Source organism: Symphodus melops, assembly GCF_947650265.1.
Source record: "Symphodus melops genome assembly, chromosome: 17".
In the NCBI taxonomy this organism is placed as follows: domain Eukaryota; kingdom Metazoa; phylum Chordata; class Actinopteri; order Labriformes; family Labridae; genus Symphodus; species Symphodus melops.
The window spans coordinates 3202557-3230045 of record NC_136707.1 but is presented as its reverse complement, the minus strand read 5'-3'; the positions used below and the strand labels follow the sequence as shown (position 1 = coordinate 3230045).

The following is a 27489-nucleotide window of genomic DNA, read 5'->3' as shown; positions in this document are numbered from 1 at the left end:
CTTTCTTTAGAATCAAACCAATACTTCTTTCTGTCCTCTGTTTGTTCCATAAAAGCTTCAGTTCTGTTTTTGTAAAACAGAAAGAAGCAGGCTAAATACGTCTGCATGGCCTAAATTTAGTGTGTGTGTGTGTGTGTGTGTGTGTTTATTCTTTCTTTCTTTGTGTGTGTAATTTAAATATATCTGATGTACTTTAAAGCTCCTGTGAGGAATTTTTATCCTGTTATGAAATAGATCAAAATGGTTAAAGATGCCTCGATATGACCTGCACAAGCGAACCAAACCTTCTGAGAGAAGAAGAAGAAGTTATACCTGTTTATTATTTTATATACCCGTCATACCTGTCGGAGGGTAGGTGTCACACGAGGAGATCAACATCATGCTGTCAAAATGTTAGACAGTTCCATGCCAGGTTACACATTGAGAATAAAGAAAGATGCATTTTGTTAGAAAACGTAACTTACACATGTACAGGAGAAAATCAGCACCGTGATGAGAGACATACAGGGGGCGCAAAAATAGACAGGAAGTTCACAGGAACTTTTTCCCAAGTGAAAATGATGACTTTTAAAAAAATCAGGAAATTCATTTAAACTCAAAGACAGCTTCTTAATTGTTGAATTGTGCTCTTCTTTTTGTTTTTAAATGTTGCCATAGTTGCAGTTTCCCTCTGATTTCTGTCTTAATGCTAAGCTAGGCTAAACACAGGTTAAGCTAATGTTTTGGTTTGATTTGCACCTTTTTTCCTCTCCACACAGACTGTTTAGCTGCAAACAGACTAAGGCTGAACATTAGATATATTTTAAACATTGCAGTCGGGATGTGTGCCTGTTCAACAGTGTATCATAATTAAATGATACACAGAAAATCAAACTTCCTCTCTGTGATTTTAATCCGGTTTTTAGAGAGTGTCAGGGCCTCTTTTTGTTCCAGCTTTATTTAAAAGTTGCTGATGTGTTCAGGTACACTGTAAATCTAATGCTTGTCTCTGTGTCTCTGTATCTCTAAAGAAACTCTGCTGGATGACTTCATGTTGACACATCCCATCTTCCTGACGGCCGACAGGTTCCAGCAAGTTCTGCTGCAGCAGTATCCTTCTTACACACACACACACACACACACACACACACACACGTTCACATGCATAATTACCTGGACAGAATGTGCTCACAGGGCTCGGTGTGAATAATTGAGGTAAGCATGAGCCTCCATGCACGTGTTTGACTGCAAAGCTGAAAATCTTCTGTGTGTCAGTTTCAGAGCTCTGCTCTCGTTATTAAAGCTCTTATATATTTTTTTTCTTTTAATTCTGATCCAGTTTAGTCAAACATGTTCTTCTGCTCTGTTGGTTTCAGTCAGGTTTGTGTTTTCTCTCTCAAAGTGTCGGAGTCGTGGGGAGAGTAGTGGAGAGAACCTCCATGTTTCCCCACCAGCATCGACGTCATCTTTTTTTCAACTTTTTGATTCAGAGCCTTTTGGCGGTGGATTTTACACACTGTGCATTTTAGTTGGTTGTTAAAATATTTTCAGAACATCAGATTTAAATGAAATTGTCAAAACCTGAGCTGTTCTTTGCTAAATCTGCCATCCGGGGCAAACATTTACAGAGAGAAAATGTTTAAAAAACACAGCCCCGTTGACAGTGAGATAGAGAGTGAAAGTGTTAAAGATTTTAAACTGCTGACTCATGGGATACAAAAGTTTAATTTGATGCTGCACTGTGAAAAATGCAAAAAAAAAAAAAAATCCTGCACTGTGACAGTGTGATGGCCGTCCACGTGAACACTCACCCACACAAAGCGAGATAAAGTTCAGAGAGCTGTAGGGACGAGAGGAAGTGGAGCAGAGAGGGATGTGGGCGTAAGAAGAGTGGGAGGGATGGATGGATGGACGGAGAGAGAAACACTCGTCTTCATCTTTTTCTGACAGAAACACAGAAATCTTCTGTCAGAAAAAAATGTTAAATGAAATCATGAAACATTTGGCCTGTCCTCAACTGAGTCATATCTGAACACCGAAACACTACAATCCTTTTCATTATACATTACAGGACTGTTGAATGGTATGCAGAGGTAGCCTCTCAGACATACCCTGACAACATGTTGCCCCTTTTATTACAATGTAAGAAAAGGACTAAACTAAAGTTCACATATTACACAAAACACACTTTGCCATGTTTTTTTTCTATTACATGTTTACAAACGAGAAAAGTCCATCCTCTCTGTCTCTCGCCTGCTCCACCTTTTAGAACATGTGTGAAAGTCTCCAAACAGGCTGTTTGGAGACTTTCCCTTTGTGACATCACAAAGGGCAGTAACCTCTCCCCCAGGTGGGAGACACTCCCACAGCTCGTTGTTTGTTCTGTCTGCTTGGTGGAAACGGTGCTTAAGATCACTTGTGTGTTGCTGATGGAGACGCTCTCTTTTAACCTTGTTAGATCACCATGGTAACTAACTCTACACTCCTGACCAGGGCCAGGTCGAATGTGTTGGATGGACTGAAAAGTGTCGTCCTTGCAGTAATTACTTATTACTGACCCTATAGACACTGGACTGAGGCCATGTGTTTATGGAAACTTTGGGAACTGTGACATATATATACATAACGCCTCCTAAAGGCGTCACTAAAATAAGGACATAATGTTTTAGCTCCTGACGTTTTGCCCGGCCAGTTCTTCTCTCCAAAGCATTATGGAAATTGTGGTTTTGAATCCAAGAACACCTCGTAATAGTAAAGCTATAACTTCTTCTTTTCTTCTTCTTTTTTAAATCTATTACGTAGAATATCCCATCATCCATTCGTGGTCACTTTTTTTACTCAGGCACCAAACCGTTGAGCCTGGCTCTGAACAGCGATACACACCAGCAGATCTCCGCTGCGGAAGTAAAACCCAGCAGCAGAGAAACGACTGAAAATAACTGCTGGATTTCTACTTTTGTCACTCTCCTCAGATTGCTGCATGCACTGCGTTAAGTGTGATCACAGTGTATGAGGAGAGACAGAGGCAGCTGTGTGTGTGTGTGTGTGTGTGTGTGTGTGTGTGTGTGTGTGTGTGTGTGTGTGTGTGTGTGTGTGTGTGTGTGTGTGTGTGTGTGTGTGTGTGTGTGTGTGTGTGTGTGTGTGTGTGTGTGTGTGTGTGTGTGTGTGTGCAGATATATGTGGGTCATCATGGCGGCTCTGTCTCTCTGTAGTTACAGTTTCTCCTCAGAGATGCTGCCTCTGTGAGACATTAAACCGGAGCTCATTAAAGATAGATTTATGAACTGCTCTTATTCTCATTACTAAGATAAATTGGATATTAATGAAATGACTGAGATTGTTTTGATTTTTAAAGTGTTGCAGTTAATTCCACTTAACTCATTAACATTTGTCTCTTGACAAAATTAAGTAGACATTCATTTCTATCCTTTCTTATTTGAAGTATATTTATTACATTTAAAAATTTCCATTTTGCTTTTCAACAAAGCAAAATGACCCGACTATCCCGAGCAATATAAATATTTAAAATGGGTTTTTCGCTTCATTATTTTTCTGTGTAAAATTTCCGTCCAGTCGCCGGAGTATTGTTTAAAGACAAATCCAGTTTCTTCCTTAACTCAAACTTTCTCAGATTCTCTCTTGAGACCGACATGAAGGATGAAGAGGTGAAAGGGAGGGTGGCGAAGGGGGAGAGAAGAGAGGGAGGAGGAGGAGGAGGAAGAGAAGGGGATGAAGAGACAGAGGGGGAGAGTGATGGAGCAATGGACGGAGCAGAGAGGAAGCAGGCGGTGCTGAACGTGGCGTTTAGATATCTGGACACTTACAGAGAGCTGCTGCAGGAGGAGGGGGAGCGCAGCAACAACTTCCCAAAGGTAACACACACACACACACACACACACACACACACACACACATCTATGGTGCAGCTAGCAATCCCATCAAATACATCCCAACGTTATGTCCCACCTCCTATCTGGCAGGTCACAACACACTAAATCACTGGAACCCAATCAGCGATTCATAAACTGGAGACACTACTTTTGTTCCAGTTTGCAACACACACACACACACACACACATCCATGCAACAAGCTTAAGAAAACAACCTCAAAGTCAAAGGAAAACAACAAGATTCCCATTGAAGTGTTTTCCACACACGCTAAGAGACAACACCTCTGCAGGGTGGGACATGTTGTTTTTGGTACAAGGTTGTCACAGTTACAGAAAAACAGACCAACTCAAATCAGCACACCTTTTTTTTCCCCACAAACACACGGATGTAATGTGTCCTCTCTTGTTTACAATCTGTGCCTGCATTCATGTCTTTGTGTGTGTGTGTTATGTGTTTGTAGGAGCTTTACCTGTGTGCGGTTCAGGAGTTGAGTCGGTATCCTGAGCTGGTTGAGGACGTGCTCAAACTGCAGAGATGGACCGAGATCTTACACTGCCCGTAAGATAAACACCAGTCACTAACATATTTTGTTATACTTGCATTTAAAAATGAATTGCATCATTATCATGTATAGCATATATTGTGCACAATGTTACGTTCAATCAAGCTGTTTGTTTGTGTAATTTGTGTCTGTAGCTCTGATGAGGAGAAGGAGAGCAGGAAGAAGCAGGTCCGTCCTCTGTTCAGACACTTCAGACGCATCGACGCCTGTCTGCAACCGCGAGAGGCCTTCAGAGGCTCAGATGAGAGTACGAGACACACTGACAAACACACACACACACACAATCGTACACAAACACCTTTGCACACCTGCACACGTGCAAGGACAGAAGTACAAGGCTATACCACACTGTACACACACTCACACACAGTTGAAATGCAAACACACCTGCAGTCTGTGGTCTGCAAATGAAAATCAAACTCAGTGACACACCCAGGAGACACACACACACACACACACACACTATATACATCTTTTCAAAGAGTATCACAAATCCTGAATGGTATTAAACATAGCTTAACATAAAGACTGGAAGCGGGGGGAAACTACTAGCCTTGCACCATCAAAGGAGAAAAAAACTTGACCGTCTGATTTGCATGTTGTATCTTGTTAGCCTAAAAGCTGAGTCAGCAATCAATCCAGTATTACTCTGTAGCTGTTTGTTTGAGTAAAGGTCCGGATGGAGAGAAGCTTAAACTGAGTAGAATTAGAGGCTAATTTTGAGCTAAGAAGAGGCTAACGCTAAAACAAGGCTACAAACTCTAATAGGAACTACCACACAGTTTAAGTTAACTCTATGGAGGAGCTACATGCTAAAACTTACAAGTTAACCGATAACATCATGCGGTTAACATAAATGCGGTCATAAATGGACCTAGATACGGACCTAGATAAGGAAAAAGCTTTATTTGTGTAAGCTAATAAAGCAAGTTAAATTTAAACACAAAGCACCCAAAGGCTAATTGAAACTAATAGAAACTAGAAGCTAAATCTTATCAAACAGATCCTAAAAGAACCCAGAAGCTAACTTATTACCAGCAGGGCCTAAAAAGCTAGCTGTGGGCTAGCCAGAAGCTAACTAGACCAGATTAAGGACAACGGAAAGATCTAGAAGCTACCTCAACAGAGGAACATAAAAGCTACAGTATTATGCCACATTGACCGTGTTGCAAAATCAAAATTATTGGGACCTTAAGCTTCTAAAATCTCTTAATACTTTTAATTAGAAAAAGAAAGTTATTATGTTCTTTTAAGGGGGAAAAAAGCCATGTAATGCTGCTAAAATACCTCAAACTCTGTTTAATTAATATTAACCTTAATTTCTAAAGATGTGTATGTCGATGTTTGTGTCCAGTTTTCTGCAGGGTCTACACTCCAGATCATTCCTACGTCACCATCAGGAGCCGCCTGTCCTGTCGGGTCGGAGAGATTCTGGCTCTGGTCCGAGAGAAACTCCAGTACAGTGAAGACCAACCAGTCCTGCCAGGACACCTCGTACTGGTGGCCGTCACATCAGCTGGAGGTCAGGACACCCAGACCACGAAGGATTATCTGACTCGGACCATAGACATTAGCTTCTTTTACCAACGTCAACTTTTTCTCGGCTTTGTGTTTCAGAAAAGGCTGTGTTTCGTCCCAGCGACGAGGCCGTGTTCACCACACTGGGAGTCAACACACACCTGTTTGCTTGTGAACCTTCTGAGCTTGACACACTGGTGAGGAACTGATTTATTAAATCATTATTCAGTTTTAAAAACAAAAAGCATGAACCAAAACAACAACAACAAACAAAAGTTGACATTTTCTTTTTTTCTTTCATTGTAATGAAAATTGGAAATAGGAAACACGCAATGTTAAAAAATGTCAAGAAAGATTTCTGCATTTGTTTTTAGACTTTGGGACAATAAGTGGGACACATTTGACTGAAGTGTTGCAAAAAGGCACCAGACTGGCTGCGTTTGTGATTTAGGATTTCCTCTGTCCCTTGGAGGCCTGGAGGGTTTGTTGCCTCCACAAAAGCCTGCGAGTGATTTCACAGAGCTGTTGTACTCTTATTTACTAAGTAAAATACTGACTGTGGGTTTTTAATTTGGTGATGTAACTTCTTCCACCCTCAGCTTCCTCTTCCTGAGGAGATCCACTGGACGCCAGGTGACAGTAAACTCCACGATATGTCAGCAGAGGAGGTGGCCAATCAGCTCGTGGTGTTCGACTGGGAGCTCTTCAGCTGTGTGCACGAGGTCAGTCACATGGTTTCTTTACTCAAAGTTCTGCAGAATTTACCGTGGAGTTTGATTGGTGCAAAATCCAAAGAATCCTCTTTATCCAAAACATGAAAACAGATTGGCGTTTCTTAAACACACAATTTATCTTCATCTTTTATTTTGTTTTCCGTAGGGCTACTTTCTGTACTTCAGCTAAGACTTTAAATCACTGTTTCTTCTTCGTTGGTGTCTCCTGCAGGTTGAGTTTGTGTGCTACGTTTTTCATGGCGAGCAGTCTCGCTGGCGCCCACTGAACCTGGAGCTGGTCCTGCAGCGCTGCAGTGAGGTGCAGCACTGGGTGGCCACGGAGATCCTGCAGTGTCAGTCTTTACCGAAGAGGATCCAGCTGCTCCGCAAGTTCATCAAGATCGCAGCTCTGTGAGTCAGAGGGAGCAGGCAAACATAAAGCCTGACTTTATATTTCATGGAATCTGTTTCCTGACTTTCATGTAACACCGTGTTCTGCAAAATCAACCAATGACATTACAGCTCACCAAACTCAACTCCTTAACTTACTAACTAAAAGCGTTAATAAAAAGGAAAGTTTTTAGTCTTTTCTTAAAAGTGCAGAGTGTACTTTGTCCTGCAGAGGGCGCTCCAACCTCTTTGTTTACAACGCTGTGACATCACTCGCTTGTCTGTGTCAAGGTAAAGAATGAAATATTATAAATAAACAGAAAATAATTAGGATGTGTGTGTGTGTGTTTTAGCTGTAAGCAGCAGCAGGACCTGCTGTCCTTCCTGGCTGTGGTTCTGGGTTTAGACAACCCGGCTGTCAGCAGACTCCGACTCACCTGGGAGGTAAAAACTCACCTGTCATTTAAACGTTCGGCTACAGAACATAGATTATTCCATTTTTCCAGCTGTGTGTGTGTGTGTGTGTGTGTGTATGTTTCAGTGTTATAACTTCATCTTTCTGTGTGTGTGTGTGTGTGTTTGTTCAGGGTTTGCCGGGGAAGTTCAGGAAGCAGTTTCAGCAGTTTGAGAGCACCGCGGTGAGTAAAAAATATTTTTGAATGTTTTAAACTGAAACCTCCAGTCTCTGATTTAATACGAAGTATTTTAACATGCAGTTAAAATATTTTGATCTATCGTTAGTCTGACGAAAAAAAACAGACTTGTAAACATGTTAGTCTGACTAAAACAGTTCTACGTTGAATTTCTCAAAGTTGGACAAAACATGACATATCAAGATGATGAAGTTAGCGACTGATTTACTCTTGGACCCAAACTGACCTCGGGGTTCTGCTGTTGCTCAACACTTTGGGTCTGATTCTCATAAATGTGTAGAAGAAAGCCAGAAAGAAAACAAGACCAAAGTATGAACATGGCGAGTGATTGAACGAGAACCACCTACGTTTTGTAGAGACGACATGTTGTGTCAGCTGTACGAGTCAAATTAAGGACAATTAGTTTGAGAACTTGGTGAAAAGGCGCACATGTTTATGTCATGTGATCTTCTCTTCAGGACCCGTCCAGGAATCACAAGTCCTACAGAGACCTGATCACCAGCCTGAGACCTCCGCTGATCCCCTTCACTCCTCTGCTGCTCAAAGGTGAGAACCAACCCTGTGAACTCCAGGAAGTAAACATGTACACCTTAACTTGTTTTCAGTCCAAGGATCAAAACCTGGAAGTTTAGCAAATCTGTGTTGTTCAAGGACGGTCCAGTTCCTCCGCAGTTCATCCTCTTCCTGCGCAGGATGCTCGTTGTCCACTGGGACTCTCTGAATCCGGATCAGGGACTAAAGAGCCTCAGAAAGACTTTGAAGTAGTGATCAGCTGATCACAGATCTCTTGATCGTTTAATAAACCTTATCTTTTGTCTCCCCTGAGACTTGTTTCCCTCCAGCTGTACACCAGATGCTGCTGCACGTTAGCACGTTAGCTCCACCTCGCTAATTAGCACTCCTGGCTAATCGGCTCCATATTAACCTGTGCTACACACACATACACACACACACACACACACACACACACACACACACACACACACATCAAAGACTTCTCTTCATCAACGTTTCCTCTTCGCTCCATTTTTTTCTTTTAATCTTGTCTTCAGCTGCTCCCATTTTACCTAGAAGGTGTTCAAACACACACACACACACACACACACACACACACACACTTGTCTCTCCCTCTGCTTTCACGTTCAGTTTGAAAAGACTTAAAATGAGATTACTGTACACACTGTATTTATGTGCGTGTGTGTGTGTTTAGCCTTAAGCTCTGTTTCCATGGGAACACGTCTTGTGAGAAAGAAAGAGAGAGGAATAAATAGAAGAAGAAAAAGAGGTTAAAAAAGGAGAAGTGATAAAAGCAGCCTGTCAAGTTTGGAGAGTTCACTCTGCTGCCCCCCTGTGGTCAAACAGAGAATTATAAACATAAAGAGTTTCTCAAACAATCATCAATAATTTTCCTGGTAATAAATATTTTTAATGTAAAGCTGGATCATTTGTAAGACAGAAGAATTCTTTATTGATAACTGATAATTCCTTTAATCATGTGTGTGATGATGAAGTAAAGATGGAGGACTAATGAGTTGACTCACATGTTACTGTTGTTGTTTTCTGTTTGATTCATGAATGATCTGTTTTCTCTTCCTTTTGGTCAGATTTGACGTTCCTTCACGAGAGCTGTAAGACGTTTCACGGTGAACTCGTCAACTTTGAGAAGATGGTGAGTCGACTGATGATTGTTTTCTTTTCTATACACACGACTCATCGTGGGAAGTCGTTTTCAGCACATTTATTTAGTTGCAAGCCGCCCTGGTTGTTCTGGAAAATACGATACAGTCAAAAAAATATGCGTACATGATGTTAATAATGTTGATACAACATGCATGCACACTGTGTGATGAGGAACTGTAGGCGGTTGAGGAAAGTAAAACGCATCTGAGGTTGCCATGGAGACCAGCAGACACATTCTATTTCATGATTGTCTGCATAGCCGGAAGTCTGAAAGACAGAAAATAAAAAGTGTTGTGAAAATAAATAATAAACACGATTAGGCTGCAAAAAAAATTAATACAGTGAACATAAGACTCACCTGTTTCTCCTCCTTCTCCTCCTGCAGCATAAAGTGGCAGAGATGGTGAGGATCATCAGACGATACAGGAGCAGCCAGCTAGGTAAAAATATCACAAACACACACACACACAAATATTCATGTGTCGACATGATGCAGCAGCTTTGACCTCGAAATGAAAAACAGACTTGTAAATGTTGAATTTAATTTGAATAATATTAATTCAGTTACGCTTCAATTCTGCTCTGATTGGTTAACTCCTGTTGACCAGAAAATATCCTTGATTTAAATGCAACACTGTTAAAATTTGTCACTGAAAATTCCTGACAGATTAGAATTATTAGAATTAGAAGAAAAGGTTTATTCAATTATTTCTGGAAACAAAAATGGAGACAAAATAATTGGAAATTAGGCAGAAAAATAAAATTGATTTTCTGTTTGTTTGTTTTTTGTGTTTGGGAATTTCCTTTAATGTGATGCACAAAGAAAAAGAAAGCACTTCCACAGCCTGTAAAAGATTGACTACGAAATAATCGGTTAATGTTTGTGCTCAGTTATGAACAAAACAATGGAAAAAAAAATTACCTTTTGAGCATTTAGCTACAAACACTAAGAACGGTGACTCTGGGACTTGTGTATGGTGAAATGTTCCTGCACCAATGTGACTGTATGTCCTTGGCAAATAAACTAAATAAATGAACATCATAAACCAGTCAAAGTATTTGGATGCTTTGATTTTCTTTCAGTTCAAACTGTCCAAAATTAATTCGTCCTACATTCCCAGATCTCCAAAACAGAAGTTTTCTTGCTGCAGCTTTTAAAATCCTGACAACTCTGTCTCCCCCTGCTGGTGGTCGTGTGTCACTACATCTCTCTTTTCCGCGTGTGATCATTTGCTCTGTGGATTGACTTTTATCTCCGACATCACTGATTGTGTCTTTTCTTCCCGTGTCCCCTGGTAGCCATGGATACGGAGACATCCCCTTCCCACCTGCAGACAAAGGCCTACGTCCGGCAGCTGCAGGTGATCGACAACCAGAACCTGTTGTTCGACATGTCCTGCAAACTGGAGCCCAAAGACACATAGAAGAAGAGGAGGGTAGAGAATAAAGACTGACAAGAGGAAGAAGGAAACATGTGAGCGAGGTTCAGGAAAGACTCAGACAACGACAAACTCTTCCTCACCGACCTTCTTTTCCTCCCTCATCCTCACTTCTACTGTGTTTTTAATGAACTAATTTATCTCTTTTCCTCCTCATCCTCTGTCATCACTCAGTCAGAAGTCCCAGAAACAAGGAGGGACCTTGAACTCATCTTGAGCTCAAAGTTATTGGATCGGATCAGTTTCATTCTTTTTCCTTAAAACCTGGAGTTCGTCCGTCTGAAACTGTGTCGGAACATTTTTCAAGGTTTAGCGGCCGTGTTCGACACTTCAGGAAAGGACGACTGAAGATTCCTCAGCAGACTCAAACGTGATGTGAGGGTAAGATGGGGATGCAGAGTCGCACTGGGCTGTCTTGGATGAGTGATTTGTACTTTCTGACATGCAGCCGTGTGAGCAAAAACGATGCAGAATGTATTTTTTCAACAAAATGTTGTGTTTAGAGGAAGTTTAGGCTTCACGGATCCCCATTTATTTAAATGATCCATCAGTTTAAGAATATGGAGCTGGCTTTAAATCACATTTTATTTCCGAGTGTTATTTATTTATTATGGCTCCTAATAAACATGTAGGTGGAAATCAAACTTCCACATGATCATTACAAGACTGGCAGGGAGATCCATTTTCCTGCTTTGTCCACAGGGGGGCGCCAAAATCAACACAAACTGATGTGTCCTCACAAGAGTTTAAACTCTGCGTAATCCCGTTCCCTCTGTCCTGAAACATCCCCTCGTGTTCAACGATCCACGGCAGCTTTTAGACATGATGGACGCAGAGAATAAACCTGTATCTCTCCACCGTCCACTTACTCGCCATCTCCTCCACCTTAAAACTTTCCAGCAAATATAACTTAAGTCAAACTTCCTGATCAGTACAGCAGAAGAAGAGGTCAGAGGAATCCAGCTCTGACGTCCTCTTCTGTTGATTTGTTGATTTCCAATAACAGAAACGGGACATCTCTAACTCTAACCTGTTTGCAAACAAAACGTGACTAAGACAGAAAGTACAGAGCTGCTGCTGTGTCAGGTAGCCATCATTTACTCTCTCTCTAACAAGACTATTTAACTTGTCTGATACCATGTTTCACAGCTTTCACTTTAAACAGACAGAACAGCAGGGATGAATTGACTGGTCAGTTAGCTCTGTTTTTGCTCACACGACGCTGCACGTTCAGAGAGGACGATGAAGGAACGGCCACCGAAAGACGTGTTGAGATGGATTTCTCCTGACTCTGTAAACTTGACAGATCACACCAAACCTCACACTGACGTTGAGGGGGGGAGCGAGGAGCGGAGCAAAAACAATAAAAGTGACATGAGTGATGAAGAAGAAGAAGGAGGAGAAATTAAAATGTTACATCATGTTTCCTCATTTCCTGCACTTTCCCTCCTCCTGTGACGGCTGAGCAGTCAGACCGCAGACAATCTGACCACAGTCGGGCAGATGCAATAGAGGACGTGTGAACATTAGAGTCCACGCAGCAAATCGAGACAGATCCTCTTCAAAAAGTCCAAACAGCTGAGCACTTTCTGTTCGAGAGCGAGAAGTCCGTCTGGGAGAGAATGTTTACGTGTCCGAATGACGAGAAAATGTTCACGACAGAGGACGTAAAATCCGACGAATGCCTCGGTTTACGAAGACAGGAAAACGTGAATTCTTGTCATGATTCTGTTCTCCCGGTTTTTTTTCACGGACTCCTGGTGTGCAAGTCAAATCTCTGCAGGAAGATGCAAACAAGTCGCGTGACGGTAAAACGTGGTGGGAACCATTTTGACGCAGGTGTAACCACATTTCAGGAGACACTCACAGAAATCTACCATCACTGTTTTAAAGCTGAATAAGTTTTCCCATCAAAGCTGTTTTACACCAGATGTGTGCACTCACAGGTTTCTTTCATAGTGTCTGTGGTTTACATCAGAGGTTTGTGACCTCCGACCTCGGACTGTCCTGCAGAGTCCTCCCTTATTTAACCTCTGCAGTGACGATGCATTCACTTGCACTATCTGCGACAGACTTATGGACGATTTTGAGACATGGTCACGGTGCGTTCAAGGACTCACTTTAAATCCCACGAGAGGACTTGTTGGTGGACGAAATTTGTCTCGCTGGATCAGAGTGTGTAGATGCTGGTTTTCTACCAAACGTGATCTCAGTCTCACTCAGAAGATGTGTTCGGATTTTTATTTCAGGACTTGAATGAAAAAAAAAAAAAAAGTTGGTTCTCTCGGAAAGGTTGGAAAATCCAGGCCAAGCTCCTTTTAAAGGACTCTGCTGCTGTTTTTTGTGTGTTTAAACCAGTTTACTACAACACATTGGTTCATCACTCACAGTTTTAGGGAAAGAACAAACAGCCAACAGGTGTCACTACATTTCTACACGAAAAAAACACACAATATTTCTCATTAGATGTTAGTATAAGCCAATATATAATGCAATACGTTACATATGTCAAAGACATTCAAACTAAAGTCAGCGCCACCATCTGTTTATCAAAGGAAAAATGTGAGAGTCAAAAGTAAACCAGATCCAACGAGAAAGTGATTTTGATTTATTTTGAAAGGTTTCAGTTGACCCTTAATCAAGACACCTGTGGCTACGATTGAAGTTTGCTTTTTAAAGCTGATTGTTTTCAGGAATATTAATGGTTGAAAGTTGCCTTGAAAACTTAATTTACAACACTTCAGTGAAAATGGTTTAAACATGCGGAAAACAAACAGTTATATTCCTTTACGAAGGGGACTGAAACTGATCATCTTTTATTGGACTAATCATAAAACAGCAGCCAATCAGCTGTGTTTACAGGATGACATCACACCAGAGAGAAAACAAACATATAGAAAAAGTGGACAATATTTTTTTTCAGTGTTTATATCTTACTGCTGTCACATTATAACGACCAATCAGCTTAAAGGAAGGACCAGATCACGCCCCACAGAGCTGCCCTGCAATTGGCCGGTTCTGCGAATGGGCGGGTTTGAACGTCCGAGGCAATAACAGAGCGACAGGAAGTGAAGCTGGTTGGTCAATTTATTGCCGCAACGAAGCACTTTTGCCAAACCTCAGGGCTCAGAGACACAGAGAGGTTTTGTTTACTCTTTATTCTAGGTTTTCAGTCGGTTCAGTTGAGTCCAGTTGTGTTGCGATCGATTGGTTCTGTGTTTGTACAGCTGATCACACTTGAGTCATATTTACTACAATAATAGATATCTAAAGAGATGTTGTTTTATTGCTGTGATCACCTCCAATAGTCCACCTTGCTCACACTGAAACGTTACTTTGAGTCAGAGCCGTCTGCACTGTAAAAACAATCTGAAATCATTTTGTCTGAGCTTAAATCTTTAAACATGGAAGGTTGATATGACACACCTGCAAGAGTCTGGATATATTTAACAAACAAGACAAACAGCTGCAAGCCATGTGTTATATAATTTATTCATTCAGCTTTTTATTTTGTAAAAGAACAAATATATACATTTTCTTTTCATTCACATGCAGTGAGATTTAAGGATCAGGCTCATGACTGAATGATTTACAATCACGTGTTTTTTGCAGTTCACTGAAGAGTTTCATTCTTACATCTTTTAATGAAAATATGTTTTATTTGTATCTACTGTTTAATCAGCAGCTGCTTGGAGTATAAGCCTTCCAGCTGCTCTCGAACCCAGAGAGTTCAACAATAAATTCAATGCTATGGGGTCACCTCATATCAAGACCGATTAGCCTGTCTTATGGTTATTATCTGATGATTTACATTGAGTTGATTTTCGATCGTTTTTTAAGTATAAGTCCAGTAGATGTTCAGATTCCCCGCTGTGATTGAAACTCTTCAGTGTTTTCAGATGGTTCACTTGTTTGTAAAAAAAACAACAACTAAAAGATGTAAATGATTTGAACATTTTTCTCTGTGCTCAGTTCTGGTAGCCAGTGAGGCTTTTTATCATTCTCCATTTGTACCATAACATCCTGTTTGTAAAAGCTCAGCGAGGATGATCCTGTCCAGAAACAAGTTCATGAGTCCTGACCGAGTCCCATGGAGACCCGCTTATTTGAAACCAGACACAGAGTATCAATCCTATTGTTTACAGTCTTAATCTGTACGAATCTGCTTGTGATGTTTCAGTGGACTGACCACACCGTCACTACATTTCTACATCATGGAAGCTAGCACAGAGCATCTATCGAAATGTTCAACTGATCTTTTGGTTACGGCGATTTAAAGTTATTCATTTGGTTTGATGATGTAAAAATGCAGCTGTAAATTAATAGTTGGACATTTCCCTTACATGGTTACTAATGTGAAGTTATTCCTGTAAACTCAGGACAGTAACTGGGTCAGGATTTTGAAAATACGTGATGAAACTCTTGATTCTGGACAGGACAAAACCTCCAAAACGTCTCTTTTTTAACAAGACCGTATCTGATTATTAACATCTTTTTTAAAACTCAGAACAGACTAGCTTAATTTCAAAACTGCTGAAGCTTAATTCAAAGTTTAGACACTTAAAATGTTCAACTCCAAGGAACAATGGTACAAGCTGATAACTAAAGTTCGGGTTTATCTCCAGAAGAACTGAAAACTCCCTAAACCGAGTCCAGAAACACAAAAACACAAATGTGGTCTTTATAACACAGGATGTTCCACAAAGCTAACAAACCTCCAAGACAAGCTTTTTAAGCCTTCAAGAATAATCCCCAGAGAACATTAAGTTAAAGTGTCTGAAGCATCGGTAAAAGTTTGTTGTGTTCTTAGTCCTGAGACAACTGGAGAAATTAAGACTCCTTAGATTTCTTCCCTTTGCCTGAAAAATAATGTTTCCAGGGCTCTGTGTTTCTTGCTTAAGGTCTTGTTGAACCAGAGATGTTTGCAGAAGTTTGGTCGGGTACAAAGTGTGGAACCCAGCGAAGAATTCATCATCACTAGTCTGCCAGTGGCTCTCTCAGGACCACTTCCTGGGTGTCGGGCGCTTTATTATGGATCCCATCGTAGTTCTGGGCAGAAACAAAAGTCCATCTCTAATATCATCCAGATTAAAACATTCTTGGGTTTGAACAAAACTAAACAGACCATACCTTTGGACCAATCACAGATTCTGCCTGAAATTCAGCTGGGATGCATAATTATCGTAAACGGACGGCCTCTTGGGTCGAGGCTGTCCGCAGTGTCGCCTGTTTGAAACACTGAAAAAATAAAATGTGTACATAGTGCAACCCTGTAAATAAGCAAATACTAACGGAGACTCTATTTTATGTATGAGCTGAGAGAGAGAGTGAAGCTAACTTAAGCAGAAGTATTTGATTTGATGTTTTTTTTTATTTGTAAAAGTGAGAGAAAGTGTACAGTAATGACAGAGAGAAAGAAATGATGATGAATTTATGACTTTATGAATTGTACAGTTGAATATCTTTGGTTTGATTGTTTTTTTTTGTTTTCTATATAAAGCTTGGGGTTGTTTATGTTTGTTTTTTTGTACAGAAGTGGTTGTTTACATCCATACAAGTCCTTATTTCTGTCAACAGCGGACAGGTGATGTGATTGGAGCAGAGGCTTTGGAGGAGGTGGGGCCTGAAGCGGCGGGGTCATAGATGTGACAAATTCAGGGAAAACAAAAGAGCAAAAAAGACTTAACGTGAGCGAGTTCTGCCTAATTTAATCTACGAAGGAATTCAACAATTACTGTTTAAAGTTAATAAAACAACAAAAATCTGGAATTTCTTGTAGGATAAATATTTCAAATGCCATTTTCCTTTAAGACAAAAAATAGAGGAATAATTTGCTATTTCAAAAACAAAATGTCACAATATTTACAGATTAAGAGCTTAATATTTGGAATCTATCGTAAACTATCATATATCTATTTAAAACATGAAACTGGGATTTCAGTTATTTTCCTTTCAATTCCATTGACGCGTTGCTCTAAATAGTACTGCCATATTCATCCAGTATTTTCACTCAAGATAGATATATCATATCACACGCCAAGGAAAGTTTTGTAACAAATGTCTTGAAATCCATTTAAAGCAGACAAATTAAATTTGAACATGTTAAAGTGATTACGATGACTTATTCTGATTGATTTATTGGTATGATAGGATCTATTGGACATTTCACACGAGGCAGGTTTTCTGCATGGATTGAATAGTCTGTCTCGTCACCTCCAGACTCTCTGCTCCCTCTGCTGTCGCACTACAGACACTGAAATAAAACCTCTGGACAACAACAGCAACTAGACTGTCCACTTCTTTGTGTCTGTCTCACTTTTGTCAGCTACACAACCACTCATACAAGCAGCACTGTATGCGTGAGAAATGACTATGTAGTCAGTAAGCATGCTAACTTTTAGCACAGTTTACATGAAATCTGCTAAACATGAGAGCACTGTTATTGTTACTGTGTTAGCATGTAGCTTGAGAAACCTTTGTGAAAAAGTAAACCCAAACTGAGGGAGCAAAGTTTAGTTGGGGATGTTAGCATGCTAACATTAGCTTATAAACTGGAAACACGAGGCCTACAGCTGACCCTGCATGTGGATGTATTACTCACTCATTCAAATGTTGACATAATGATGGCACTAGATTATTTGGATCTTTAAATACTCCCAACACATGTATAATTCCTTCCCAATACAATTTATGGATATTTTCTGGCGTATGCATCTAAAAAATATATACTTCTTTAACTGGTTTAATTGTTTCCAGCTTGGCTGCTTTTGGGACAATTTCTACACTTTTTGATGCATTGTGATTTTGTAATTCAGGCTAACCTGCTTTGGCAGAAAATAGCAAGAAAAGCATTGACCTACAGCGACTTCTAATGTCTTCTATTCCATTACATGGAGGTAGATCTTGCTTTAATTACTGGAAAATGACTACTCACAAAGCAGTTTTCTTACATAATGAATACTTATTATCTCCTGTTTTTTCTTCTTTTACATAGTGCAAATAATGATTAAATACTTTTAGGTTTTGAATTCAGGACTTGTATTTTTAACATGTGGCATTATTACTTTAAATGCATGAACACTATGAGCACAGCTGTAAGAAAAATTTAGCAAAGTTTCTGCAGCAAAAAAACCCCTTCCTTTTAAGAGGCAGAACAAAACTCGAACATCTGCTAAAACTGTGCTAGACTTAAACAATGGGGATGCAGTAGTAATTATAGTGACAAACAGAGCAACAACAATAATGAACAAGGTAGTTTTATAGCTCCAATGTTAGTAATAATAGTAAAAGTTTGTGTATTATTAGCAGTAACTAAGTGAAGTGAGTTAGGTCGGTAACATTAGAGGCCTCACAGCTGTTTTGCTGCAGGTCTCCATGATACAAATGCTCTGCAATGTAAGACGGGTTAAAATCTGGAGTGTGTGCATAGGAGGGGAGGTGTGTTTTTAAATTCAGCTGATAGGGTCCCAGCATCGGCCCCCTCAGGACTCCAGACTGAACCAGCACTCCCAAGGGAGGACAGCTTTCCATCCCTGATTAGGAGAAGGTTTATATTTAGGGTCAATTTGGGGGGAAGGGTAAAGGTTGGAGCTTCAGATTAAAGGCGTATAGTATAGAGTGCAGCAGTGTGTGTGTGTGAGTTTCAGTCTAAATTCAGCTATTATATAACAGGTGCAGAATAAGACAACCACTTATATAATACATTACACCTGTTCCTTGACAACGGGAACTGTGATGGAAAATGGGATCAAATGTAGAGACACTTCATCACAAATAGAAGTCCTGCAATTTACTTCAGCTGAAGTACAATAAGCAAAATAAATAAGTATAGGTACAGTAAAAGTACCATAGTGCATCTAAGCACCACTGTGCATGTGGAAATGCTTCTATGAAAGGCCTTTAGAATAATATTGCTGCTGCATTTTATCTTTCATTCCATACATGTAAATATCATAACAAAGAGTAAGGTCTGGACCTGCACTTCAGTGGCGGTGCCAGACATTTTTGACTGGGTTGGCTGAATTGTGTGCACTGCACAGAGATAAACCTCAAACATGATACCGCCTGCAGCTGCATGGCAACATCATTTAAAGCTCTCTGATTGGAAGTCTCTCAGTGCTCTCTTATGGTAAAACAGTAAATTAGGTCAGTAACATTAGAGGCCACAGAACTTGTGATGGGAAAAACCCTTTTCCCCCCGTGTAGTGAAGAATAACAGATTCCCCTTTTGCATCCCAATTTGAAAGCAGTTTTTAAAAAGGCAAAAATAGCTTTTTTCATACATGCATTTAGAAATGAATATTGGCTCCATTAGACTGTTATCTGTGCTTCTGTCCATCTGATGGACTCATGGACAGACTCATGCAGCAGGAAATCTGAACACTGATACAGTATCTGAGTAAAGCAGCAGCTGACTGAGTTCAGACTGAGGCTCAAACATGATTGTGCTGACAGGACTGAGCCTAAGCCAAACACTCACTGTATGTGGAGGACATAGTGAGAGGTCTTTCTATCCTCTGTCTGACGTATGTAGTTCACATGTGCGACTTTAAATATTAAAAAAGTGCTTTACATAGCAGAAAGAGTTTTACATCAAATGTAGACTGGTAAGGTAGCCTTAGCTAGGCTTCAGCTAAAGGTATTTAGCATTAGGTTTTTCAGATTTCAATATATTTATTTAAATATATAGTTTTAACAAACAAAATATTTTAGCATTGATTTTTTTAAACAGTAAAAAATACAGATACGACAGACATGAACACCCAGCAATAATACACATATATCTTTATATAACAGAAAAGGAGTTTTAAAACAAAATTGAAAAAAGAAAGCACATTTTGCAGTTCAGATAGCTGCAGTAGTAAATGATTTTACAGTAAATATATATGCTGTATTCAGGGGGTATCAATTACTAACTGATATCCATATAAAAATATCTACAGTACATTTGAGCTGCACAGTTATCGCAGTCGCCTCACAGCATGTTCTCCTTATGCATGTGTGGGTTCCCTGTCAGGTATACTGTGGACACTTCCACCAGTCAATAGACTCTAAATTGCCCGTAGGTGTGAGTTTGAGTGTGCCTGGTTGTTTGTCTCTACATATATCCGCCCTCCAGTTTAGGACAAGTGATTCTCAAATTAACCAAAAATTGTTTGCTGTATGGTTGAAAAAGCACATCTACAAACTGGGACCTCTTGCACCAATAAAATCAGCTATTTTGTCCAATACTCTTTAGTTTTGTACCAATAGATCAACTCTGATATGATCGTGACATGTCTGGCACTTCATAGAACGCAATGACTGTGCTCCATTCCTGAACGTTTCACATAATCTTGAATGTCAGTCGAGTCACTATGAGTATTTTTTATTTTATTTGTATAATGCCTAACATGACTTATGCATTCATTTGCAGTGCATGGGATTTTATTTGTGCATTTGAAAGGTTAAGGTCATCACTTTGCACATACATGTCCCCATTTCTAAAGACATCTAAAACATGTTTCCACAAAGATAGATTGGCAGACACACACAGACACACACTTTTAACTTGTTTCCCCCGACCCAACACACACACACATTTTTGGACCCCTGCAACCCCTCCCCCACCAAAAAGGCCTTTATATAGAGCTGCTCTTCGGGTCTTCGGCCTCGGTGATCACATCCCCGCTGCAAGTCTTCACAAGTTCTCCTCAACCCTAAACCAAGGTAGGTATCACACACACATCAAAGTCCATTTTGTTTTATTATGCTGACAGATTTTGTCTCATTGAGTTTAACATGACAAACTAAAGACGACTGACCTCAAATGTTTCCATTCATGTCTGCATGCTGGACAGTGGACAGCTTCTTCAGTGGAAGACTGTGATGAGGCAAAGTTCTCATGATTCTGTCTTTAAATATTTTAGTAAGGTCTAGTATCCCACACTAAAGCTGCAAGAAATATTTTAGGTCAGTTAGTGTTTATAGTTTTCCGACTGCTTCATATTATGCACACGTGTTGCAAACATGTTTCGGATGTCTGTTTTTTTCTCAAAACTAAACAATGCAACATTGACTTGATATAAAATAGTGTGAAAACACTTTGTAGCAACACGTGCTTCTCCTACAGAGACATGCTGGACAGCTGCACACAGGCGGTGCATTCAATAACCGTACATGACAGGCCTCAATTTCCACAAGTTCACTTTCACATTAAGAAAAAACTAAAGTCTCTGTTCTTTGGGATCATATGAAATATAAAAGTTCTTTAATCTTACAAAATCTTGACTTTAAAATGATCAATAATTCTAATTTAAGAGATCCTTCAACATAATGTTAAAATTCTTGTCTCCTTTCGACACAAATTTAACTTTATTATTCTTACTTGTTACCAAACAATGATAACACATAAGAAATAGATGCATTATTGATTACATAAACTTTAGACATTTAAATGTGGTTTAATCTGAGGCGCAACGATTCAGCTAAATGAAACATGACATGCTTTTCTCTTTCCTAAAATGAGGAAACTATCTATGCATGGAGAGACCAGACTTTAGGATCTCGTGAAAAAAGCTCATAATGGTAAATAGTCAAATTTCTGGAGTGAATTTCACGACAGTAACTGGGTAAGGAATGTTTCACTGTGATGTGTCAAAGCACAGCTGCTCTCTGCAGACACAAACTCCACCTCACAGTGGGTCATGTCCTGATTGGTTCACTGAAGCTGGACGTCATCAAGTTGTGTTTCTGTCTGAGTAGATGAGCTGATTTATTTATTTTTTTACAAATTTTATGTATTTCACTCTTGTGCACAATGTGTTTTTGGTATATTTATTTAAAGAAAACTTGATTTTAAATCACCTGTGTCACCTAAAAATAAAAGTGATCGAAATAAATAATAGCAAGATGAAATAGAAAAGTTTGACCAGTATATTATGACATATATTGTAGTGGTTTGTTAATGGAGTAAACCCTTCAAGGAAAAAGAATATTAACAATGAATTTGATTGAAGTCTTATCAGAATTTGACCTGCAGAGCTGTCTCTTCAAGTTTGGGCAGTTTGGTTCAACTGCCCAGCCTTTAATAATCTTCCATCATCACACAGCTCATGGAACAGAGAAAGAGTCATAAAATGTAATGTTTGATAATTCAGCAGAACATAAGCTCGCTATCTGACCCTGAACCCTAATTAGACTTCAGAAACATCACCCCCCAAAGCTGACAGGCTTTTTTCCGCTCTCCCAGCCTGAAGTCCTGCCAGAGCCACCTGCCTTCAGCTCGTATCGGCTTCACATGAACAGATACCGACAGGCAGTATAATTAGAAAGCCTCGCAGCCAAAGCTTTGTCCGAGCCGGTGTCGCCTTTCAGTGAATGGTTTCTCTGTGCTGAGAGAGAGGAAAACGCTGCCAGACACATCCAGAGGGCAGTTCTGATTTCACATTCAGCAGAATGAAATATTTCTAATGATGAGAAGCTTACATAAGAAACACATCTGAGCGTGGCACTGAGCTGCTGCCATCTACAATTATCAAGTCACACACGATGGATGAAATAGAAATTTAAACATGTGACATAAACTAAAAGTGCAGAGAGCCCTTTGTAGCCCAAATAAAGTCATAGAGTGTTGGCTTATTTCCTCATAGACCTCTATACTATCCGACTTTCCTATCCTAAATTGTCAGTGCAGAAGATTTATGTCAATTTTGATCCCCTAATACAGACATACTCTTAAGTCAAGACATCTTCCTTCAGATCTTACGGTTAAACTTTGCCTTTTCCTCTTCTGTGTCGATTGTGTGTCCGCAGCCTTCTCTTAGCCGAAATGGAGCGTACCTTCATTGCCGTGAAGCCTGATGGCGTCCAGAGAGGTCTGTGCGGTGAGATCATCAAGCGTTTTGAGACCAGAGGCTACAAGTTGGTTGCCGCCAAATTTCTGCAGGTAACCAAGAAGACATCAAGATAATGTTTTCAACTCTGAAAGAGTTATTTAAACAGGACTTTGTTTTAGGAAGAGAACTGAGTAAAGGGTTCATTACTTACATACATGCTAAGTTCTATTTATAGCAGTAACATTTTAGATACAAAGCTTCTTGTTTGCAGATTTAGATGATTTTCAACTCATTATTAGAAACAAGTAAACTATTCCTTACAAAGATAGAAGTACAAGAGCACTCAGAGTAGGTTTGAGATGAGTGAGAAGAGATGACAGCTGTTGAGCTGTCCTCTGAAGGACTCATACTGGTATCACTATCAAACACTCAGTGATGCTATTCCCAGCTGTTGTGTTTGGCAAGGTTAATCCCCTCACTGTCTGTGTGAATGATTAAACTATGTAGCTACATTAAAGGACGACATCAAACAGAGGTTCACCTCGGTCAGAAACATCAGAAACTGGCCTTAAAAATGTATGCTGATATAGAGTTGTGTGTCATCAGCGTAGAAGTTGTAAATCATTAGGGTGAAGACAACCTCTTGGCTGCAAGTACGGAGAGAAAAATGATGTTAACTTATGCTAAGCTAGGCTCCCGCACTGCCCATTACTGTGCTGAAATGAAACACAAAGAAGTGAAATATAGTCAAGTCTCCTCCCTCTCAGAAAGAAAAGAACTGAAAGGGATTTCTTGAACTGCCGTTTAAAATTTGGGAATGAAAAAGATCAAGCTAATCCAGAATTCTGAGCTTCATTAATTCACGCAGGTGTAAGAACCTACGAATGATACTTCAGTGAATGTACTTACTTTGCACAGCTTCGTATTTGCATTAATTTTCTATATTTTCTGTGGGTTTCAAGGCCTCTGAGGAACACATGAAGAAGCACTACCTGGACCTGAAGGACATGCCTTTCTACGCTGGACTGTGCAAATACATGTCCTCCGGACCCGTCTTCGCCATGGTAACGCACACATTAATAAGCATCAACACACAAACCGACAGAGTCATTCTGAACATCTCCGGCACTCTGTCAGATATCTTTCTCTTTTTATCTCTCTTTCCATTGAATCAACACGTCTCGCCCCGCTGTCCTCGTTCCCTCTCTTCACACCTTCTTTGTGTTCAAGGCCTCGCTCCCTTCATGGAGTCGACCTCTGTCACATTCAGACGGAGAGGTCGTAACCTCTAGAGGACGCTCACATCACGAATTAGCTTCAACATGTTTCAGATTCTTTTTCACATTACAGTAACGAGGAGGTTTTCAGATCCTTCACTGGAGTCAGTGATGAGCAAAAATCCTGCAATGAAAATGTTAATCAAGCTGGAGCCCGAAAGTATTATCAGCATGTGCTCAACACAGAAATGTCCTCTGTGACTGTCATGCTGTTCTAGCACTAAAAACAACATTTTTAAACATGATTATCTAGCATAGCTTTGTGATCACACAGGTAACCAGTGTGTTAATGTGTCCACAGGTGTGGGAGGGAGAGAACATTGTGAAGCTGGCCAGGATGATGCTGGGTGAGACCAACCCCGCTGACTCCAAGCCTGGCAGCATCCGTGGTGACCTGTGCATCAACATCGGCAGGTGAGCAGAGATAAACGCACACATTAAATATAAAATGTCTCTCATGGTGTAACGGCTTTCCAATGTCTGTTGCAAGTTTCAGTTTTCAGAATAAACTCACAAAATTAAACTTGCCAAAAAAACATCTAAATTAAAATTGAGTTGAACATGAAAACGTCTTTTTAAATGTATTTGTCGATTTACTTTTTAAATTATGTGTTTATACATGAGCAACCCTTTCTTCACTAACCTTTTTCTCCTCTGTTTTCTCAGGAACATCATCCACGGCAGCGACACCCTGGCAAACGCCAAGACTGAGATCGACCTGTGGTTCAAGGCCGAGGAGTTCGTCACCTACGCTTCCTGCGCCCAGGCCTGGCTGTACGAGTAAAGCTGCCTAACCAGTTAGCTCCACCCAACTGGACCTCATCCACCCCACTGACCCCGCCCCCATCACACCTGTCGTCCCTGCAGTCGAGCCTCTTACATGGTCTTCATTCATCAATCCCAAACATGTGGCACTTATCAATAAAGTCTAGATGTTAACAAAAATGTTCACCCTCTCTGTATCCGTTTCATTTGAAGGTTTTTAATATGTTCTGTTATCAGCCTGTAGTTTGCAGAGTTACAGGCGAACATGCAGAAAGCTGTAACCGTGTGGCCTGACTCTGTATCACCACAGGGTCAAAAAAGTTCGGCAAATTTAACTCTTTGTACAGTGTTGTGATCAAACGTGCACAGATTTTGGGTGAACTGAATGAATCATTTGGTGACTCATGATTGTGAGCGTTGATCACTCTGGAGACAGTGATGGTCACTCACGTCTCAAGGTACCCGGAGTTGCAGAGCATAGAAGGGAAAGATGAAAAAAACAAAACAAAAAAAAAGTTTTTTTTCCTCATAACTTTTTATTGCATAAAAATGTAAAGTGAGTCGTCTAAATGTAATCACTTCTTCACAATCATGCTGCCAAAAATTGCACAATGTATTACAAAAGTTCCATGAAAGTTAACATCGGTACATTACATTTCTTTTGTCATACACTTCCAGTATAGATTTTTTTTTTGTATCATACTTTATAAAAACATTTGTCTTTTTTAATAAGAGCTCAGTAAGCTTCATGTTCACAGCAATGAACATGTAAAGTAGTGGACATTAACAGACACAGAGGGACTCTAATTAAAAATGTGTTTTTAAAGAATAAATAAATTAAACTGTCTCTGCAAACGTTAGCTTAATGAAGGTTCTTTTTTCTGGTTTTTCTTTTCGTCGGCTCTCTTTTGCAGGTTTCGAAGGCTACATGTGAAGTACTGCAATGTCTACGTTAACATTTACAACAAGTAAGCACAAGACAGAGGCTTGATTATTTGCCTGTTTAAAAAAAAAAAAAAAAGAGCAACAAAAGTAGACAAAAATAAAAACAGTGCTGTTGATGTCTAACAGGCTTAGAGCTTGAGAGTTGCCATGGTTGCTCGTAATTCTTCAGGAGCAAGAATTAAGATATGACTAAATACTTGACAATGTTATTATTATTATTTTTTAAGAGGACAAAATGCTGTTTTTGCAAAAATGAATCAAATCAAGACTCAAATGAAGCCAAAACTACAATCCCTCTAATCAAGTTTAAAAAAAAAGATATTTTAAAGAATTAAAGATTTTAAAAGAAGTCTCTTCTTGAACTACTTAACAAGAGAAGCCAAAAGCAGATAGCGTCCTCTGTTGATAAAACAGTGTGTCAATGTATTTTTATTTGATTTGAATTTTCCCTTATTTGCATCCATGTTTAATTATATAACAGGGTATTCCCTAATGCATACTCTTTATTATCTAATCACCTAAAAGTAAAACACGTTTCCAGTTATGATCAGTGCTACCTTGAGATTGCAAGTTTAAAAACTTAAAAGCAACCACAGCTGGTCTGGTTCTCCAGACTCTCAAGAAAAAATCATTTTGTCACATCAGTAAGTCACTGTACAACCAACAAACATTCAGATACTCAAATCATCGAATAGGGGAGAAATGAAATCAATAACTCCTGTGACAGCGCTCACTATTCCTTAAACTGAGCAGGTCAAACCTTAAACACAAATTGTGAACAAACAGATTTTCTTCACAGACAAAAATCTTTGTCTAAAATACAACTTCTTCACCAGAGTCACAAACGATCTGTCCAAATCATCTCATAAAATCGTATCAAACGTGACCGATGAATAGATAGCACCATGATACAAAAAAGACTTCAAGACATTCACGTACAAAAAAGACGACAAGCACAGACCGACGACATACACACAGCACAGTCGTGCGTGTAACAAGAACTACAGCTAGTAGATTAGTGTGCTAACTGCTTAGACTGATGCATGCACACACACAGTTGACTTCAAAACACACACACACACACACACATACACAAGTCCTTTTTGTTATACACTGTGAGCCCTATAACACTTTAGTTGTGCGTTTTTATTATTTTACTCTTTTTGAGGAGGAAATGAAACTAAATTAGTGTAATACTGTATAAAGATTGTGAGATCAACAGACTGAATAAAAATATGAACAACATGACAGCTTCCTAAAAGAGAAGCCAAAACATTTAAAGCTCCCCCTGGTGACTGGCTGCAGTATAGGGCATAAGCTCCGCCTCCTTATTGGTAACAGATGGAGCAAGTATAAAATCAAAATACAGCTCCAAAACGATTTTTCCAACAAGGTTTCTGTCCTCGTTGTTATAAAACTGATTCATGCTTTTTTGCAGAGAAGTTAATGTTTTAGCCTACAGGAAGTAAAGTACCCTTAGCTTAAGATAGTACAAACATTGATAATAAAAGCATAACAAAAAAGGTTTAGAAATGCAATAAATAATGAAGTTTCAAACATTCAATTAAAAAGTGATTAATCACAGTGTTACTAATTACAAATTGAACTGGTTTGACAGCCCCAATTTTCAAACATTAGCATCAAAAAGCTGCTCTGACATTATCTTCTCTCAGGGGAAATTAGCCACACTGAGACTGAAATTGTGTTAAAGTCCATGTTGTCTACGGTGTGTAAGAAAACTATTTGTCAAATGGAGCCAACACACTGAACTGAAACATCCTATCATAAGTACAAAATGAAATTTGTCATACTTTTTTTTAATTTTAGCTAAACAGTTCCTTGAGAACCGACTCACAGAGCA

General features: G+C 39.6%; 2 protein-coding genes across 2 annotated transcripts in view; both read left to right on the top strand.

Annotated features, from left to right (window-relative positions):
* rapgefl1 (Rap guanine nucleotide exchange factor (GEF)-like 1) overlaps positions 1 to 16344 on the top strand; it is a 30825-nt gene extending 14481 nt beyond the window's left edge. Inside the window, exons 3-16 of the mRNA XM_079366770.1 lie at positions 1011 to 1089; positions 3611 to 3851; positions 4331 to 4428; positions 4567 to 4679; positions 5787 to 5954; positions 6050 to 6147; positions 6550 to 6672; positions 6896 to 7074; positions 7407 to 7497; positions 7641 to 7691; positions 8165 to 8252; positions 9311 to 9375; positions 9772 to 9826; positions 10686 to 16344. Of these exons, the coding sequence (XP_079222896.1) occupies positions 1011 to 1089; positions 3611 to 3851; positions 4331 to 4428; positions 4567 to 4679; positions 5787 to 5954; positions 6050 to 6147; positions 6550 to 6672; positions 6896 to 7074; positions 7407 to 7497; positions 7641 to 7691; positions 8165 to 8252; positions 9311 to 9375; positions 9772 to 9826; positions 10686 to 10810 (1574 nt within the window). The 3' untranslated portion in view covers positions 10811 to 16344. The remainder of the gene's footprint in view (positions 1 to 1010; positions 1090 to 3610; positions 3852 to 4330; positions 4429 to 4566; positions 4680 to 5786; positions 5955 to 6049; positions 6148 to 6549; positions 6673 to 6895; positions 7075 to 7406; positions 7498 to 7640; positions 7692 to 8164; positions 8253 to 9310; positions 9376 to 9771; positions 9827 to 10685) is intronic.
* A 4031-nt stretch (positions 16345 to 20375) lies between these two features.
* LOC306838267 (nucleoside diphosphate kinase B-like) lies at positions 20376 to 24867 on the top strand. Its single transcript, XM_079366362.1, has 5 exons — positions 20376 to 20533; positions 22619 to 22751; positions 23604 to 23705; positions 24220 to 24332; positions 24585 to 24867. The coding sequence occupies exons 2-5, from the start codon at positions 22635 to 22637 to the stop codon at positions 24700 to 24702; spliced, it is 450 nt and encodes a 149-aa protein (XP_079222488.1). The 5' UTR covers positions 20376 to 20533; positions 22619 to 22634; the 3' UTR covers positions 24703 to 24867.
* The last annotated feature ends 2622 nt before the right edge of the window (positions 24868 to 27489 follow it).